The 20,000-nt window shown below is 37.0% G+C and overlaps 2 protein-coding genes across 2 annotated transcripts in view; both read right to left on the bottom strand.

Moving 5' to 3' along the window:
* LOC144962845 (carbohydrate sulfotransferase 8-like) overlaps positions 1–3,970 on the bottom strand; it is a 15,946-nt gene extending 11,976 nt beyond the window's left edge. Inside the window, exon 1 of the mRNA XM_078896170.1 lies at positions 3,915–3,970. The gene's annotated coding sequence lies outside the window, so the exon portion shown is untranslated. The remainder of the gene's footprint in view (positions 1–3,914) is intronic.
* A 299-nt stretch (positions 3,971–4,269) lies between these two features.
* LOC144962844 (carbohydrate sulfotransferase 10-like) overlaps positions 4,270–20,000 on the bottom strand; it is an 18,825-nt gene continuing 3,094 nt past the window's right edge. The window contains exons 2-3 of the mRNA XM_078896169.1: positions 11,756–11,799; positions 4,270–6,723 (exon numbers count right to left, since the gene is read on the bottom strand). Of these exons, the coding sequence (XP_078752295.1) occupies positions 5,569–6,723; positions 11,756–11,799 (1,199 nt within the window). The 3' untranslated portion in view covers positions 4,270–5,568. The remainder of the gene's footprint in view (positions 6,724–11,755; positions 11,800–20,000) is intronic.

Raw genomic sequence — 20,000 nt, 5'->3', positions numbered from 1 at the left:
AGATATATATCAGAATTATTAATCAACTATGGCACAGGTGTGACTTATACAATTGACTGAGAATTCGAAATATTCATCGATACTTTATCAAAGGAAGCATGAAATGCTTTGTTCACATTACGCAGAGTGAATATTAATGTATAATCAATTGATTAAAATAGGCAAAATTTAAAGAAATCCTACCCCTGTTAATGGGTCTAATTGTATTCGCTGACCCAACTATAATTAATGGAGAATGTGGTTAACTCTATTTCTTGGTGTGGTTGCTCAATATCAGGGCCGACATGCTTCTCTATACGAATTAACTACGTGACCATATGTATAAGTCGACTTGTTTATTAATTGCCTGGAGGAATGAAACCGAATGGCAACGCATTTTCATAAACTTTTATAGAACGCAAAATTAATAAACATGCTCAAAGCACGTTATAAGGGGTCCCAAGCCAATAGCCAAATTAAGATGTAGGAAGAGACCTGGAATGCACTATTACATAGTTTTTAATAGATAGAGACAACGCCGTTACCGGCCGGGTAATTTTGCACAAAAGAGTACAGACGCTTTTCCAGGAACTCATTGTAAGCCGGGGCACAATGCTATACGGGCCATAGAAGTGTGCGGCTATGTGGTCTAGTGTATGACACTCGCCTTAAGATCGAAGGTCTAGGGTTTGAGTTCCGCTCTGAGCGGCGAATAGTTCAGTCTTTGGAAAAGGCTCTTTGTTCAAATGTGTACAATTGTAAACAAACATGTATACATAGGATGGGATGATCACTTCAACATGGATACATTAGATTGGATGATCGCTTTAACAAGGATACATGAGATGCCGAATATGGATTGGCGATCAGTTTAAAGTTTTAATATTTTGAGTGAGGTTATGTTTAGTAGTTAGTAAATACTTTAATGAAGTTAAATTCGATAACTTTTATCTGTTAAATTCAACACTACCAATCCACTCTGTTGTGGACTTTGTAAAGATTCAAGGCTGTTAAATGGCAGATATTACATTTACATGAGTATGATGAGAAAATGTGGGTAATGAGCATTTTTCAAGGACTCGACCTTAAATTCCTCAGCTTTCTGCATGCCTGTAAATACACCCTCTTCCTTTTATGGCGTTTCGCTACCTTATCACGCATACAGGACTCATCAGCTACCTCTTTATAATCGCCTGTGTCAATTCATTCCATAGTTCAAGGTCTTTTGTGGGGGGGGGATATTGAGGTCAGAAATCCCCGTTTAGTTTTGGAGGCGTTACACCCCTTCCGCACTAGGACAGGACTGTCCTGGGACAGTCCTGTCCCAAATCTGTAACATATATAATTTAGAGAAACCTACCGCACTTATTGGGACGGGACAAAACAGTCCGGTTGTGTCCCAAGCCGTTGTGAAACTATAGTTGTCTATCATTGACATTGAGAGTTGATGTGGGTGGTCAGCTTTCTATTTATTTTTTAAAGATTCCTAATTGGAGAAACATAACAAGCTGAAATATTGGGTGAACCATCCATATGAGGTTGTTGATTTCTGATCGAATTGAAAATAAAAGTTTGTTGTATGGAGATCGAAATCTGAAAAAGTATCTATGAATCAGTGTCAGACAAGCATAAAGAAACATAAAAGAAACATTCATCTCAAAACATCAGCCTGTCTTGGATGGGGATCGAACCTCAGACCTCCTGATTACCGGTCAGTACAAAAATGCAAGAAACGATCGTCCAAAGATAAAATCACCCTGCCTAAAATGGAAGGTCAAACCTCAGATTTCCACTGTAATGAGGAGGCCTGAGATCGACCTCCATTCGAGGCAGGCTGACCTTTTGAGATGTTTGTTTCTTGTATTTTTCTTTCTGGCACTATTTCATACCTTTCTAGATTTTAATATTATACTAGTGCCTGCTCCCTAATTTGTCACTATGGAGATTGAAAGAAGTAACGACAGCGGCGACATTAAAAAAACGATACACACAATTCTTGTTTTTAAAGAAGTCTATTGAAATTTAGGCATTTCATATTAAATAACTTTATAGTTGTCAAATAACCGAGGCACCAAGCTGCTACTGATTATGATGATGATGATGATGATGATGATGATGATTATGGCCGATGATGATGATGATGATGATAATGATGATGGTGGTGGTGGTGGTCATGAAAATAATAATAATAATAATAATAATAATAATAATAATAATAATAATAATAATAATAATAATAATAATAATAATAATAATAATAATGTTGAGATTTTATATAGCGCAATATCTACTAAAAATGACCAAAGCGCTTTACAAAGTTCCCTGACCAACAGCAACACGTAACAAGTAGAACGAGACATGACGCATGTTAGGCGATATTACAATTTTTTTTTCGGACAGACACAACGCTGTTAACAGCCAGGTACTCATTTTACACCTGAGTGCGGTAAGACAATGTGAGTAAATAAAGAGCCTTTTCCAAGGACTCAACTATGAGTCGAGCGAGGCTCGAACCCAGGACCTTCCGATCCGAAAGCGAGTGTCATACCACAAGACCACATAGCCTCACAATAATAATAATAATAATAATAATAATGATAATAATAATAATAATAATAATAATAATAATAATAATAATAATAATAATAATAATAATAATAATAATAATAATAATAATAATAATAATAATAATAATAATAATAACAATAATAATAGCAATACAAATTGTCATTATTATAATAGTTAGACTAATATTAATACTAATAAATATAATATTAATAATAATAATAATAATAATAATAATAATAATAATAATAATAATAATAATAATAATAATAATAATAATAATAATACTTACTTACTTACTTAGACGATAGACGATTGGCAGACATTGGAAGTGACCACCATCTTGTCACAGCCAAAATCTCTACTAAATTGATGAAAACAAAAATAGCAAAACAGAAGGAGAAACGTTTCAACACAGATAAATTGAAAATCCCAGATATCCAAAACAATTTCAATATCTCAGTCAGAAACAAATTCAGTGCAATACAAGATATTACAAACATGACAATCCAAGATTTCAACCACGTCATGCAGGAAAGTGCCACTGAACACTTAGGACACAATAAATCCAATACAGAGAATTGGATATCAGCAAGGTCATGGGAGCTCATTAATCAAACTAAATCCCCTGAACGCTAAATCCCCCCGACTGAAAGAAAGGCTATCCAGTGAATACTCATTGAAGGATAAAGAAGTGAAAAAATCCACAAGGAAAGACAAAAGAGATTTTGCAGAAAATTTAGCAACTGAAGCAGAAAATGCAGCTGTAAGACACGACACACAAACACTATACAAAATCACAAAAAAGCTCTCGGGAAACAGAAGTTATGGTCAAGAGAAACCATTAAAATCCCAAGATGGTAGTGTCATCACAGACGAAAAGGAGAAAATTGAAAGATGGAGAGAATATTTCGCAAACCTTCTGAACAGACCAGACCCATCTTCTTACACAGATATCCCAGAAGCAGAAAGGGACGTAGAGGTTAATCTTGGTCCAATCACTGAGCATGAGGTGCACAAGGCAATACAACAACAAAAAAATGGCAAGGCCCCAGGTATTGACAAAATCACTGCGGAAATGCTAAAGCGAACTCGCAAGAAATGTCCAAAATTCTCAGTAAACTGTTCACCAACATTTGGGAAAAGGAAGAAATACCAGAGGATTGGCAGAAAGGCATCATCCATAAAATAGCCAAGAAAGGAGACCTAGGAAATTGTGCTAACTGGCGTGGAATCACACTCCTGTCCGTAACGAGCAAAATTTTTAATAGAATCCTTCTGAAAAGAATCTCACCTCACATTGAAAACATTCTTAGAAAAGAGCAGGCAGGGTTCAGAAAAGGGAAGTCATGTAGTGACCACATATTTACCCTGAGACAAATCCTGGAGCAAAGCATTGAATGGAACAGCCCCCTCTACACCATTTTTGTCGATTTTGAAAAAGCCTTTGACAGCTTACACATAGAGTCCCTGTGGAAAATACTCCGCCATTATGGTATACCGATGAAGATAGTCAACCTAATCAAAGCAATAATAGCAATAAGGATAATGAAATTCATATTTAGTAATCGATAATCGATATTATATTAGCACCATGAAGCGCTTAAATCAATGATTCAATATTTCTCTTAGAGTTTTTAATACTTTTTTCCCAAACCATAAGAGCTACCTGTATGCCTGTATGCCGCCGGTGTCTTCTTCTTCTTCTTCTTCTTCTTCTTCTTCTTCTTCTTCTTCTTCTTCTTCTTCTTCTTCTTCTTCTACTACTACTACTACTACTACTACTACTACTACTACTACAACTACTACTACTACTACTACTACTACTACTACTACTACTACTACTACTACTACTTATTCGTCTTCTTCTTCTCCTTCTTTTCCTTCTTTTCCTCCTCCTCCTCCTCCTTCTCCGCCTCCTCCTTCTCCCTTCCTCCTCCTCCACTTTCTTCTTCTTCTTCTTCTTCTTCTTCTTCTTCTTCTTCTTCTTCTTCTTCTTCTTCTTCTTCTTCTTCCTCCTCCTCCTCTTCTTCTTCTTCTTTGGTGATAATTATTGTACTTTATTTATGCCCCCAGCAGCAGTTTTTAAATAACTAATAAATCGTTAATCCCTATAAGGGACATTATTTTCGAATGATGAACATCACTCTTGATCTCTGTGTGAACGGCGCTGAAAGCTAGAACGAGGTGACTCCCTCAAGACCACATAGTGCGAACCCGGTACCTTTGGCCTATTTATTCCATTGTTAATTTAAGTAACTAATCCTTGTATCTTGTATGTCCATATCCGTGAACAAATGTTGCAGGTCTGACAACTGGACGCAATTATGTATTCGTTTCAACGGTGTAATGGACAGCTTTTTGCATTGGTTTGGGAGTATTTCCATTACACTATTGAAACCATAACAATTCGGCTTATCAGACCTGCAAATAAGTACAGGTCGTCCATATCCAAAATGTCATTCTTCCTAAGGACCACATTAGTATGGGGGGACAGCTTGGTTTGCATGCATGGTCCTCATGAAAGACGAGTTTTCTGGTCAAAATCTTAAATATTTTATTTTTCAACGTATAGGGCTTTGTTTTGAGATCATTACAGCAAATTAAATGTGCTATTATATGCTAGAGCGCATAAATTGACAAAAGAGTAAGAGTCGTGTATTGTCGATGCACTCGCATTGATATCATAAATGAGATCATAAAATATCTACCAGCCAAAACGGGAGCAAATTGAGCATTTTTATAAATTTGGCCCAGGACAAATGACGTAATGATTCTACTTACTTTGGTCTTTAAGTTAAATTGAATTTTACATTTTTGTCAATAATAACACTATTTCCAATGATATGAGCCATTTAAATCGTGATATAAAATGACATATTGGTATGCAAACGGTGATCAATGAAATATGAACACTTCGTCTGTAGTATCTATATTTCGTCAAGAATATTAGTTAAAAGTCTCATACAACGTTCCCAAAGAAGTGAATCACCATGTGGTAAAACATGGAATCGAAGTGGTTCATCATAATTTGCTGCCTTTCAATTCCGGAAAGAGATCATCTGGCTGTGGATCGTATCCGTAAATTTCAAAATCTTTCCACATCAACTCTTGGACTTTAAGTCTATCTTCTAACGGCGCTTGCAAATACAAGGTAATGAGAGTGTCCCTCCTTTGTTTAGACTTATTGACTCGTCCCGTGGATTGGGTATGAGCGTTCCAAACTAAGTTTTCAAATTCGGTTGTATTAATTAATTTACATTTTTCTTCATTTAAAGGGAATGGAATATCGGTAGATATGAGGCCCCGAGCATGAAAAGACCACCATACTTTACTGAGTGCGGAGCACATAGATTCACATTTTAGAATCTTCTCCCTGTGTTTTACAATAGAATTTGCTTTCCCTTTCGTTGTCGACTCCTCGTCGCTGAAATCCATATCGATAGAAATATTAACTGTCCTTAAAGCATACGATAAATCATCTTTTATTGTCTCTAGATGACCGATAAAATCGTAGTTAGACGAGCAAGGGTTACATTGTTTATAAATTGGAACAAAGTGAATGTTTCTCATCCATCCTGACTTCTCAGCTTCGATGAAATATTTCAGAAATTCAGGAAAGGTTACATCATGTCCACATCGCCTTGCATTGGCGGTTGCCAACGGGCGAAATTTTTTTGTAATAGCGGCACCAATAGATCTTTGCCAGGGAGGATTTGTCACGATTTTTCCGATGTATCCAGAAACGAGACGGGAATACGGCTCTCGTACCATGATCATTGTTTTTGTTTTTGTTACAGCCCCGTTGTTTTTGGCCATGGTACGAAGTACGCGTTTCTCCAGACCTTGAAGGTATGTGGTACCCACTTTTGGAATGCGACACCATTTTATTCGATTTTTCCCTAATGAACTGATCCGACCTTTTAAGCTTCTTGCAACCATACCCTTATAATCTTCTTTGCTGCACACCTTATTTCTTAAAGCAGTTCTCTCATCAAAACGCCGTTTAATAACTGTATCTATTTTACTGACGACTGAAAGTTGAACGGAACCTTTGCCTGTGTTTAAATCTTTGTCATCGGATTCAATGAATGGAGAATCAGTTGAGAAATCTGGGTTGAATGGAGAGCTGATATTCTTTTCGCTGATCCCAGTCAATTGTTTGATCTGCAAATGGTTCTGACAACAGTAAAAAGAAAATTAAATCATGATCATATGATTAAAACCAAATTACAGTTATAGCACTTCATATCCTTAACATACACTCAAAGCGCTTTGCAATGGGTCTGAAGCGAGAAAAATACTTAATATCTAGAAAAAAATAATATGACCTCTGTAAGGTGCTATTGCTTTGTTTTGGATCCAGGCAGTGCTGTAACCAGCCAAATACCTAGTCTACATTTTAGTATGGTGAGTCAATGAGGACAAGGAAATTTTATTTTTCTCCGCTGTGAGACTTCAACTCGGTATCTGTACTAGCGTACTCTGAACAAACACTTATTCAATACTGTGTGTGAAGTCCAAGATTTGGAAGATTTTAACAGGGTGAGATCATTTTATTGATCGATTTCTGCCCAAAACTTTAAAAATATGTTTTTCCATAGTACTGCAGTGTCGGCGATAGAGCTGAACAACTAAACTACAAAGCCGCACATATCAAATACAGTGGTCCTCGGTATAACAGGTCCTGATTTAACAGGGACCCGTTTATAACAGGGCTTGTTTTCAATCCCCTTATTTTCTCCCTCTTAGCCGTTTGTAAAATTCATTTGTTATAAGTAAGGCCTACTCGGTTATATAAAGGGTGACGAAACCCACTCATATATTCAAAAAATTATTATGGATAGGGACCGGTTGCCGGAGCGATGTGAATTTAGTCACAGACAAGATCAATCAGTAACATCCAATCTGTTATTAAGTCACCGAGTAAGCGTCTTCGATCGATTCCACGATGGGGTGCTTTCGGTCGTGAAATTGATTGAAGTTTTACTTTATTCAACTTCAACTCTTTATCATTGAAAATGCTGTTTGTTTTTCATATCACATTTGAACTTGGACTTTTACATAGCGAAATATCCACTAAACGTGCTCAAAGCGCTTTACAAAGGGCTCCTGACCAACAGCAACACGTAACATGTAGAATAAGACATGACGCCTGTTCGGCGATATTATATTTTTTTCCGAAAAAAAACAACGCTATTAAAGACCAGGTAGTCATTTTACACAAGAGTATGGTGAATGAGAGAATGTGAAAATAAGAGCCTTTTCCAAGAACTCAACTATGCGCCGAGCGAGTCTCGACCCATGGACCTTCCGATCCGAAAGCGAGTGTGATACCACAAGATCACATAGCCGCGCAATGAAAACCCAATGTATGAAGTAGAAAATTAGCTTTGATACTGTCTTATCATTAAAGTGACTCTCATCATGTTAAAACTTTCAAAACTGCTTAAATCATAAAACGTGTCCTTCGATGTTCCAGGTTTGTCAGCTTTTTTTCGACAAGATGAGGATTATTTTTAGTGATCGATATTTTGGGGACGAGTTTTCTGGCCAAAATTTTTAAGATGCAATTTTTTTTGAGTACTCATTCTTGATCTACCTGGGAGAAAAAGATTGAAGATAGCGCTGAAAATTAAAGTCGTTTCTATTCTTTTTTAAATATATTGCTCAGTTATGTATCCATTACGATTTGTTTTTTGGGTTGCTATGTGGTCTTGTTGTATGATACTGTATCTATGTATTCGTGTAGTGCGATAATATGGTATGTTGAGTTTTAGTGTGATACTGTGGATATGTGGTCTTCTTGTGTGATACTGTGGCTATGTGATCTTGTAGTTTGATACCGTGGTTATGTGGTCTTGTATGTGATACCTTGGTTATGTGGTCTTGTAGTGTGATATTGTGGTTATGTGATCTTTTAGTGTGATACTGTAGTTACGTGGTCTTGTTGTGTGATACTGTGGCTATGAGGCATTGTTGTGTGATAATGTTGCTATGTGGTTTCGAAGTGTGATACTGTGGCTACATGTTCTTGCATTGTGATAATGTGGCTATGTGGCCTTGTAGTGCGATAATGTGGCTATATTGTCTTATAGGGGGATAATATTGCTGTGTGGTCTTCTAGTGTGATACTGTGGCCATATGGTCTTGTAGTGTGATATGTGGTTATGTGGTCTTGTAGTGTGATTCTGTGGCTATGTGGTCTTGTAGTGTTCTACTATGGTTATGTGGTCTTGTATTGTGATACCGTGGCTATGTGGTTTTGTAGTGTGATTCTGTGTCTATGTGATCTTGCATTGTGATACTGTGTCCTTGTGGTCTTGTAGCGTGATCCTCTGGCTATGAGGCCTTGTTGTGTGATAATGTGGCTATGTAGTCTTGTAGTGTGATATGTGGTTATATGGTCTTGTATTGTGATACCGTGGCTATGTGGTTTTGTAGTGTGATTCTGTGTCTATGTGATCTTGCATTGTGATACTGTGTCCTTGTGGTCTTGTAGCGTGATCCTGTGGCTATGAGGCCTTGTTGTGTGATAATGTGGCTATGTAGTCTTGTAGTGTGATACTGTGGCTATGTGTAGTCTTGTAGTGTGATACTGTGGCTATGTGGTCTTATAGTGTGATACTGTGGCGATGTGGTCTTGTGGTGTGATTCTGTGGCTATGTGGTCGTGGTCTTGTAGTGTGATAATGTGGCTATGTTGACGTGGTCTTGTAGTGTGATACAATGGTTATGTGGTCTTCTAGTGTGATACTATGGTTATGTGGTCTTGTAGTGTGATGCCGTGGCTATGTGGTCTTGTAGTGTTGTACTGTGGCTATGTGCTCTTGTAGTGTGGTACTGTGGTTATGTGGTCTTGTAGTGTTCTACTATGGTTATGTGGTCTTGTAATGTGATACTATGGTTATAATATTGTCTTGTAGTTTGATACCGTGGCTGTGTGGTCTTGTAGTGTGCTACTATGGTTATAATAGTGTCTTGTAGTTTGATACCCAGGTTATGTGGTCTTGTAGTGTGATACTGTGGCTATATTTTCATATTATTATGATACTGTTGTTATGTAGTCTTGTATTTTGATACCGTGGCTATGCGGTCTTGTAGTTTGATACTGTGGCCATTTATCTTGCAGTGTGATACATCGTCTATAGATAGAATGCGCTTGGCCAAGGAGTTCACAACATTGCCATCCGGAAGTATAACGGACAAACACACAAACTCTGTGTAACCATGAACTTTTATAGTCAGGTTAATACAGTTTAGTGAGAACAACTCACAAACGCGGATGGTAAAAACAATAACAAAGGCCTGAGTGACGTCATCTTCGAACTATCTATACGGTCTTGTACTGTGATACTGTGGCTACGTGGTCTTGTTTTGTGATAATGTGGCCATGTCGTCTTGTAGTGCGATAATGTGGCTATGTGGCCTTGTAGTGCGATAATGTGGCTATATTGTCTTATAGGGGGATAATATTGCTGTGTGGTCTTCTAGTGTGATACTGTGGCCATATGGTCTTGTAGTGTGATATGTGGTTATGTGGTCTTGTAGTGTGATTCTGTGGCTATGTGGTCTTGTAGTGTTCTACTATGGTTATGTGGTCTTGTATTGTGATACCGTGGCTATGTGGTTTTGTAGTGTGATTCTGTGTCTATGTGATCTTGCATTGTGATACTGTGTCCTTGTGGTCTTGTAGCGTGATCCTCTGGCTATGAGGCCTTGTTGTGTGATAATGTGGCTATGTAGTCTTGTAGTGTGATATGTGGTTATATGGTCTTGTATTGTGATACCGTGGCTATGTGGTTTTGTAGTGTGATTCTGTGTCTATGTGATCTTGCATTGTGATACTGTGTCCTTGTGGTCTTGTAGCGTGATCCTGTGGCTATGAGGCCTTGTTGTGTGATAATGTGGCTATGTAGTCTTGTAGTGTGATACTGTGGCTATGTGTAGTCTTGTAGTGTGATACTGTGGCTATGTGGTCTTATAGTGTGATACTGTGGCGATGTGGTCTTGTGGTGTGATTCTGTGGCTATGTGGTCGTGGTCTTGTAGTGTGATAATGTGGCTATGTTGACGTGGTCTTGTAGTGTGATACAATGGTTATGTGGTCTTCTAGTGTGATACTATGGTTATGTGGTCTTGTAGTGTGATGCCGTGGCTATGTGGTCTTGTAGTGTTGTACTGTGGCTATGTGCTCTTGTAGTGTGGTACTGTGGTTATGTGGTCTTGTAGTGTTCTACTATGGTTATGTGGTCTTGTAATGTGATACTATGGTTATAATATTGTCTTGTAGTTTGATACCGTGGCTGTGTGGTCTTGTAGTGTGCTACTATGGTTATAATAGTGTCTTGTAGTTTGATACCCAGGTTATGTGGTCTTGTAGTGTGATACTGTGGCTATATTTTCATATTATTATGATACTGTTGTTATGTAGTCTTGTATTTTGATACCGTGGCTATGCGGTCTTGTAGTTTGATACTGTGGCCATTTATCTTGCAGTGTGATACATCGTCTATAGATAGAATGCGCTTGGCCAAGGAGTTCACAACATTGCCATCCGGAAGTATAACGGACAAACACACAAACTCTGTGTAACCATGAACTTTTATAGTCAGGTTAATACAGTTTAGTGAGAACAACTCACAAACGCGGATGGTAAAAACAATAACAAAGGCCTGAGTGACGTCATCTTCGAACTATCTATACGGTCTTGTACTGTGATACTGTGGCTACGTGGTCTTGTTTTGTGATAATGTGGCCATGTCGTCTTGTAGTGCGATAATGTGGCTATGTGGACTTTTAGTGTGATACTGTGTCTATGTGGTCTTCATCATCATTATCATCATCATCATTATCATCATTTTCATCATCACCATCATCATCATCATCATCATCTTCAACATCATCAGCATCATTATCATCATCATCGCCATCATCATCATCATTATCATCATCATCATCATCATCATCATCATCATCATCATCATCATCATCATCATCATCATCGTCATCAACATTATCGTCATCATCATCATTGACACGACCATCATCATCATTGTTGTCTTCTTCGTCATTATGACAATAATTCCAACATTTGTTAAATGGTTATCAATTGTTAACACATTTCTAAATAACAATAATTTCTTTGATCTTCAAGCAGTTACATCTGCATTAACACATTACTATGATAATATTAGAAACAACAACTCCGACCTGGCCGACAGTATTCCCCATAGTTTGTTTCATCACACTTGTATCTGTGGAACGATATTTTTTTAAAATTATTCAACAGTTATAATAATATAGCACGCATAGCACAATGGGAATTTTCGTCTATTCAGCACAAATAAATTGGGCTTTAGATGCCTTGTGCAGAAACAACTTTTGTGTATACGTATGTATATATTATCGTTGCTTTTTCTTTGGTTCTCTATTATACGGCTATGTGGTTTTGTGGTTTGACAGTCACTTTAGGATCGGAAGGTCATGGGTTCGAGCTTCGTTCAGCGTATAGTTGAGCCCTTGGAAAAGGCTCCTTACTTACATTAAGGGGCAGGGTGGCTCAGTGGTACGGTCTTTGCTTCCTACCCGAAAGGTACCGAGTTCAATCACCCGCCGCTGCGTTGTGTGGCCTTGAGCAAGTCACCTCGCCCTAGCTCACTTTGCGGCGCTGCTCTGCGGCTGACGCCTGGGTTATTCCAGTCGTCCCTTGGAATTGACCCGAAAGACAAATTTCCCCTTGGGAATGACAAAAAGGGAATTTCATTTATTTATTTATTTATTATTTATCCTCTCACCACACTCAGGTGTTAAAATGAGTACTGGTCGTTAACATCGTTGTCTCTGTCGGAAAAAAATAATATCGCTGAACAGGCCTCAAGTCTCGTTCTACAATTTACCTTTGCCGTTGGTCACAGACCCTTTGTAAAGCGCTTTAATCACGTTTAGGGAATATTGCGCTATATTTCTTTTTAAAAGTTTTTAAAAAACAAACAACAATAATTAACTTGAGAAGCGAAAAAAAAGTTGAATAACATTGATGTATCCATTTCCATATTCCGTCTTTCAATTAAGATTTATGAACATGGAATAGGAGAGGGAAAAAGTTGAAATTGAGGGATTATTGTATTGCGTCCATTTCGATGGATTTGAAATAAAAAGGGAAAAAATGCAAATGTACGACTCTCAGTATTCCATTTTAAGCATTTTGAGGCAAAATGTCTCAACTTTCTAATAATGGCTCAATAGATTTCGAACTCCGGGGATTTTCTGTATTGAGCTAACAAGAATATGGCAGAGATTAAAACCAGAAAGGAGTTACTTCGAAATATTTGGGAGGCTACGTCAAATTAGGCCAAGAAGGACACGAAAAGACATAAATAGGAAATTTCCGGAAGAACACGTATTACAAGTCTTAGTGAACATTGTGAGACATTAAAAATAACCCTCTATCTAACGTCTTCAAACAACAAACTGTCACCATGCCACATCTCAACAATGAAGCATGAGCGTGACTTATTGATCATGTTGTGGTAGGTAGTGAGTTTGTGACAGAGATTTTTATTCGATTTTACGAGGAGGCCTGTGTATTATAATATCAAGAAAGATCAACTGACTGGTATATTTTTCTCATCAAGGGCTACCTCTCTGACACATGAAATTGACTTTCAAACTCGCACTATTCGTCAGCGTTTGTTTGAAAATGAATTTCTGCGTATAAACCGCAGATGAGGAAGGAACCAAATATCTAGACGTTAGTGGGCAACCAAGCAGTGATTGGGTATATGGGTCTGTGACTAAATGCACTTATTTTGCAGGTCTGATAACCCAAATTGGTATGGTGTCATTGTTGTAATGGAAATACTCTCAACCCAAGGCAAAATATTGTCAATTACAACAAAATCAAAACGAGCCCATTATTGGGTCAGATGATCAGACCTGCTAATATGTGCACGTCGGTCTGAGAGGTATAACTAAAAATACTTTGCAAATATACGAGTGTCTTATTCAATGATTAGAAAGCAACTGATACCTGTCCGGTTAAAGCATTGAACTTAAAGGAAGGGACTCCAAACAAATGGAGGTGGTCCTCTTTTCGATTGTTAAAATACGACGACTTCCGTCATGCGCAGTGCCATTTCCATTTTAATAGATTACTGGGTCTAAATCTCAAGTGTTTTCCTTAGATCCCTCTTAATTCTCTATAAAATGCTCTAGGAAGTCTTTGCGATGTTTGCAATCATAAGAGTTGCTATGATATAAATCTTTATCTCAGTGACAATGTTTAACTAAAGGCTGATAAAATCCACACTACTGTTACCATCTCATCTCATGTAGTTCCATATCTGAAGCAGACGTCGGAGGTCATCTTCCGCCAAGCTGATCTATCTCTTGCCAATTCTATTAAAGCAGCGCCACCTTTCTCAGCTTCATCTGTCCAAGTTCTTATCCCTTTCAAATACGTTATTCTTTGTCTTCCTCTTATTCTTTTTCCATTCATCTTTCCAGTCAAGGCGAGTATTTCCAAACCAGGGTGGCGGATAATGTGTCCTAAAAATTCCATTTGGCGTTTGATGATTTTTGTTATCAGTGATCTTTTTCTGTTGGCCATTTCTAAAATTTCTTCATTTCTTTTCCTTTCCATCCATGACACCCTCATCATTCTTCTGTAAAACCACATTTCCACTGCCTCCAGTCTTTTAACCATGGTCTTGTTTATGGTCCAGCTCTCACAACCATATAGCAGCACAGACAGTACATAGCAATCCAGGACTTTGATTTTTGTTTTCATGCTAATATTCCTGTTTTTCATAATTGTATGCAGCTGGTTGAATGCATTCTTCGCCATACCTATTCTTTTCTTTATTTCACAATCTGATTTTCCATTGGATGTTACATTGAAGCCTAAATATTTGAAACATTCAACTTGTTGTATTGTTTGTCCTCTGCTTGTTATTACACAGGCTGGTGGGTTATTATTTTTAGATACCGTCATACATTCTGTTTTAGATATATTCAGTTCCAGTCCCATATTTTCACTACTCCTGACTACAACATCCAGTAATTCTTGTAGTTCATGTTCAGATTCTGCCAGTAGAACCGTATCATCTGCATACCTCAGATTTGTTACATTCTTTCCTCCAATACACACCCCCTTCTTACCATATAAACGTTAAATTAGTTTTAAAATAAGATTCAAATATTTATGTGAACCGGTGGACGTGCCCTTTTACAGCAGACTTTTAAGCAAGTCAATTTTAAAAGTTTCATTACAAATTATATGTACGATCTGTATGATTTTTCCATCGAAGTAACATAAAGTATGTATTTTATAGCGAATTAACATCGTACAACATCGACTGTAACAGTCAATCAAGAACTACTCTCGTTATAGTTAGTATGAAGTTAACGTCACTCAGGTATCTGTTATTGTTTTTCGCCATTCGCGTTTATGAGTAATTCTCACTAATCTGTATTAACCAGACTATAAATGTTCAAGGTTACACATAGTTTTGCGTGTTGGTCCGTTATCCTTTCGGATGGCAATGTTGTGAGCTTCTTAGCCAAGCGCATACTATCTATACCCGTCGACTCCATTGTTGACACGTGTGTCCCGACCGGACCCTATCACCAGTCCACGTCCGTCAATAGCCATCGTAGGAACCCCCCTCCCAACGTCAACGAGACAACAAAAGGCTCGACCAGTATCGAAAATCAAAAGTATATCATAATGTGGACGATTCACAAAGAGCCAATTATAGAAAATAACAATCTAAAAGTTGACACTGGTACGAAGCCGGCAATCGACTGAGACAGAGACGACAATTATATTTCATCCGTAGTGTGTACAAAGGTCACGCTGTGTTTGACTCGATTCAAAACAACACAGATTCGCCAACAAATAATAATAATATTAATGGATTCAAAATAATAATAATAATAATAATAATAATAATAATAATAATAATAATAATAATAATAATAATAATAATAATAATAATCATTATTATTATTATTATTAATTATTATTATTATTATTATTATTATTATTATTATTATTATTATTATTATACAATGATATATAATAATAATAATAATAATAATAATAATAATAATAATAATATAAATAATAATAATAATAATATAATAATAATAAATAGTAATAATAATATAATAATAATAATAATAATAATAATAATAATAATAATAATAATAATAATAATAATAATAATAATAATAATAATAATAATAATAATAATAATAATAATAATAATAATAATAATAATAGTCATCATCTTCATGATCATCATCATCATCATCATCATCATCATAATAATAATAATAATAATAATAATAATAATAACGACAACAACAACCAACCAGTGGTAAACGACAGTGGCGTCTGTGCATCTGCAGGTAGCCTACAGATGGCACTAGAGACAACATGCAAATTCGGGACGTAAGTCACAAAACTGACATCCTTCACATTAGAGCAAACTTCACATCCGGTGGACACAACTCATTGGAGACGGTTATCAGCCGAATCACAAAAAAGTAGCGCAACGCCGAGTAAAATAAAGTTTGCGAAGGAGAAGCATATCCTGGTTTAGACCTCCATCATAAGGGCTGCTAAAGATGATGATATGACTTTACTTCGTCAAAATACAAGTCATGAGACGATATAATATTATATAACTCCGCCAGAAAGGAATAACAACATTATGATTATTATAATAATAATAATCATCATCATCATCATCATCATCATCATCATCATCATCATCATCGTCATCATCATTAACAGCATACCGAGCACCTAGATATTGCTTAAGCATCAATTTTATGTGTCACACTAATTCAATACAGTTATGTTATTATTGTGGTTTGCGTAACAGTATGGTTTAAATCAAATTTCAGGTTGAAAATGTCCGTATCATCATCTTTAACATCACCGTCATGAACATCGCCTCATCCCCATCACCAACAATCCCGTGATCAAGTAACTACACCATTAAATCATGGCATTGACAATGTACTAAATCTTGTACTAACTACTAACAATTATATAATGGCAAAATGCAGTATTGAGGTGGATTGGTCAAAATGATTCATTTGTCAAGAGATAAAAAAAAAAAAAAAATTAGAACGCCCAGCTCTGTCAAAGCGACATATTGGGGTCAATGGTACGTGACTTTTGTGGTACGTGACTTTTGTAGCGTAACGTTCTACCAGCTATGGTGTTAAGACTTTTAACGAATTAGAAAATGATAGTGACAAGCTAGATTTGTCTGTTGAAGACCGCTCTCAGGATACACTGGAGGTCCTGAAGCAAAATGATACCAACTGGCACAAATTATGTCGCTTTGATATACGGCCACAAACAAATCAGAAGGCTCGCTGTGAAAAATGAGAAATCACAAGAAAACGTGTCAAATTATCCTGTTCTAGACAATCTCTCATCATCCCACTGTCCAAGGAGACAGAATATGCGTTTTCCCTCAGATGACGTTATCACAAGAAATAGGACACATTGTATGCTTTGCAACAATAAGATGAAGCTTCCCTCCATTCAATAATGACAAAAGACATGAATGAAAATATCCGCGTGGCTGAAGAAATTATAAACGATGTCCAGATTCTCTCCATGTTCTCAAATGGTGATTTGATTGCGCAGGAAGTCAGGAAGTTCATTATCAGAAGATTTGTCATGTCCGTTTTATGAACATAAAAAAAATCTGAATATTACCAAAACAAACAAAGTTCTAGTTTTGCTGTTGCTGAAATTGTTTCTTCTTCTTCTTTTTCTTTTCCTCTTCAAGCTGAAACTTCCTAGTGGAAGTCTCAACAGCAGCATTCCCAATTGTTTTTCTGGGAGTTATCCAAATTGTTCATAAGTCTTATAGTTGAGGGCAGAAACGAGTGAAGATGGTAGTCTACTCTAGATTGTGGCAACATAAATTTGCCAGGTAGCCTCTTGTTCTGTTGGAGACTGTGTACTGACACCTGACCTAGTTTTTCTGACCTTTGTAAAATGCATTTAGTTTATTCTTCTCTCTCCTTTCCTTCAATCGTACCAAATGGGGTGTCATATATTATGGCTTTGATTTGTTTGAGGATTTTGTTGAACGAATTTTATAGCTTTTTTGGATTGATTCTATTTACCTAATTTCGGAGGTGTGATCGAGATCCCATACCTTACCGCTTTACTCGAGTGTTGGTCTAACATAAACTTTATAGCATTTCTCTTTTATGGTTACTTTGTAGCCGAAGAAGTTTCTTCTCAAGAATCCCAGGATGGAGTTTGCCTTCCTGAATATGTTTGCAATGTGGTCTTTCCAGGTCAGGCGATTGTTTATCGTTACTCCGAGATATTTTGCTTTGGTGACTTCTTATAGTGAGTTGTGGTGTATTGTGTATTATCTTCCTTTTGTTGGTAATTTTCTGGAATCAAAGTCCCGATGAAGAATTTCTGAGTCTTTCTTATGCCTTATTGCTCTGTACAAAAGGCTGTCATCCGCAAACAGTCTCATTTGAGTTCCTAGCGACAATCTTTCAGGCAAATCATTGATGTAGATAAGGAACAAGAGGGGACCCAGTACGGTACCTAGGGGCACACCTGTAGTACTGGAGCTGACTCTGACATTGCTCTTTCAGTTGTTTACGATTAGTGAGAAAATCCATTACCCAGTCGTGTGTGTTACTCATGATTCCATATCTCCGCAGTTTAATAACCAGAGTATGGTAATTGACTTTATCAAATGATTTACTGAAGTCTAATAATATAACATCTGTTTAGAGTTGTTTATTCGTGCTTGCAAGGTTGCTGCAAGTTGTTATTCGTTGTGTTTCACAAAAGCTCTCCTTTCTGGAGCCATGCTATATATATATATAACATTCAAGTATAGAACAGATCAAAGAGAGAGAGAGAGAGAGAGAGAGAGAGAGAGAGAGAGAGAGAGAGAGTCCATAAATTGTCATAATTAATCAAGATGTATAGCAAAGAATGCTGTGAAAGAGGTTGCACCCAGTCGTATGTTCACCCAATCAGGTTCAGAGACAGACTCCAGCCGGTCCTACCAGGCCTCGACAGCTAACCTCAGGAAAGGAAACATTTTTAACCTTCAATAAGACAACATATGGTTTTCTTGAACACACTGCCATTGAAAAGGCTGACAACGAGATATTGGCTTTAACTTGCGCCGTTAAAATAATTCAAAGAGATCAGGATAAACTACAAAAGGCTGCTATTGAATTCTCTCAAGTCTCCCAAGAAAAATGTGTTCCACAGTCATTTGTCTAATAAATATGATTTTTGTTGGATCCTAATCATCTAAAAATGTTATTATACGTCACCAAGAAAGTTTTTCATTTTCGCAATTAATAGTTACCAATATCACCATAATCACTACCGCTATCACCACCACCACCTCATCATTACCATATTCATCATCATCATCATCATCATCATCATCATCATCATCATCATCATCATCATCATCATCATCATCATCATCATCATCATCATCATCACCATAGCTACCACGATCACCACCACCTCATCATCATCCCCATCACCATTATCAATACTACTATCTCCATAATAACCTCATCATCATCATCATCATCATCATCATCATCATCATCATCATCATCATCATCATTATCACCAACATAACCTCCACCATCATCTTCACCACGATGACGACCAACACAAAACAAGTAAAACTGACACCAGCACCATCTCCTCCTCTCCCACCACCCCCCTTCCAGTCCTCAAAATAAAGCTATACTACCGGCCCATACGGTTCCTATATCACATAAAGTCACATTTTTAACAATTATAATTATTTAAACCAAAATAATCAACCGCTCACACGGGCTAAAAATAATATATTTTTAAAGCGCCGAAATGTCAACAAATAGTTCATGGATTACGCCCCTTTGTTTTAATATAGCTCATCTAGGCGGATTTTCATCTCCCTATTTTACACTGTTGGAGGAATTTCTCAATGTGGTTCTATATCAACATCGATTAGTAGTGGTCTCAAGTTACTTTGTACCAAATTTGGTGCTTTCATCACTAATTTGCACAATTTTACCCTAATTCCCCTAGCTAATGTGACTGTAACGTTATTTGCGAAAACCCAATTTTTATTAACCGTCACATACCATCTGTTCATAAATTCAATTATTTCTTTCGAAGTGAAGGATAATAAACGTCACGGCACTGAAATAAAGCGATTTCTCCGGGAAATGAAGAAATGAATTGACCTGACCGAGAGTCTAACATTGGAAAGTCATCCTAAATACATGTATATGCAGGAGATATAAAGAAAACATTTGCCCAGTCTGAAGTGATGGTTGTCAACGACTTCCTTATATCTTACCCATCAAAAGTGTATTGGGATAGGATTTGGTATTAGCAGGCGGTAGCAGTTATAAATGCAATGAAGATGAC

The sequence above is a fragment of the Berghia stephanieae genome, chromosome 1, assembly GCF_034508935.2.
Source record: "Berghia stephanieae isolate SIO BIC M18660-M18661 chromosome 1, UCSD_Bste_1.3, whole genome shotgun sequence".
NCBI lineage: Eukaryota > Metazoa > Mollusca > Gastropoda > Nudibranchia > Aeolidiidae > Berghia > Berghia stephanieae.
Note: the sequence above shows the minus strand (reverse complement) of the source record. Positions and strands in the feature narration are given on the sequence as shown.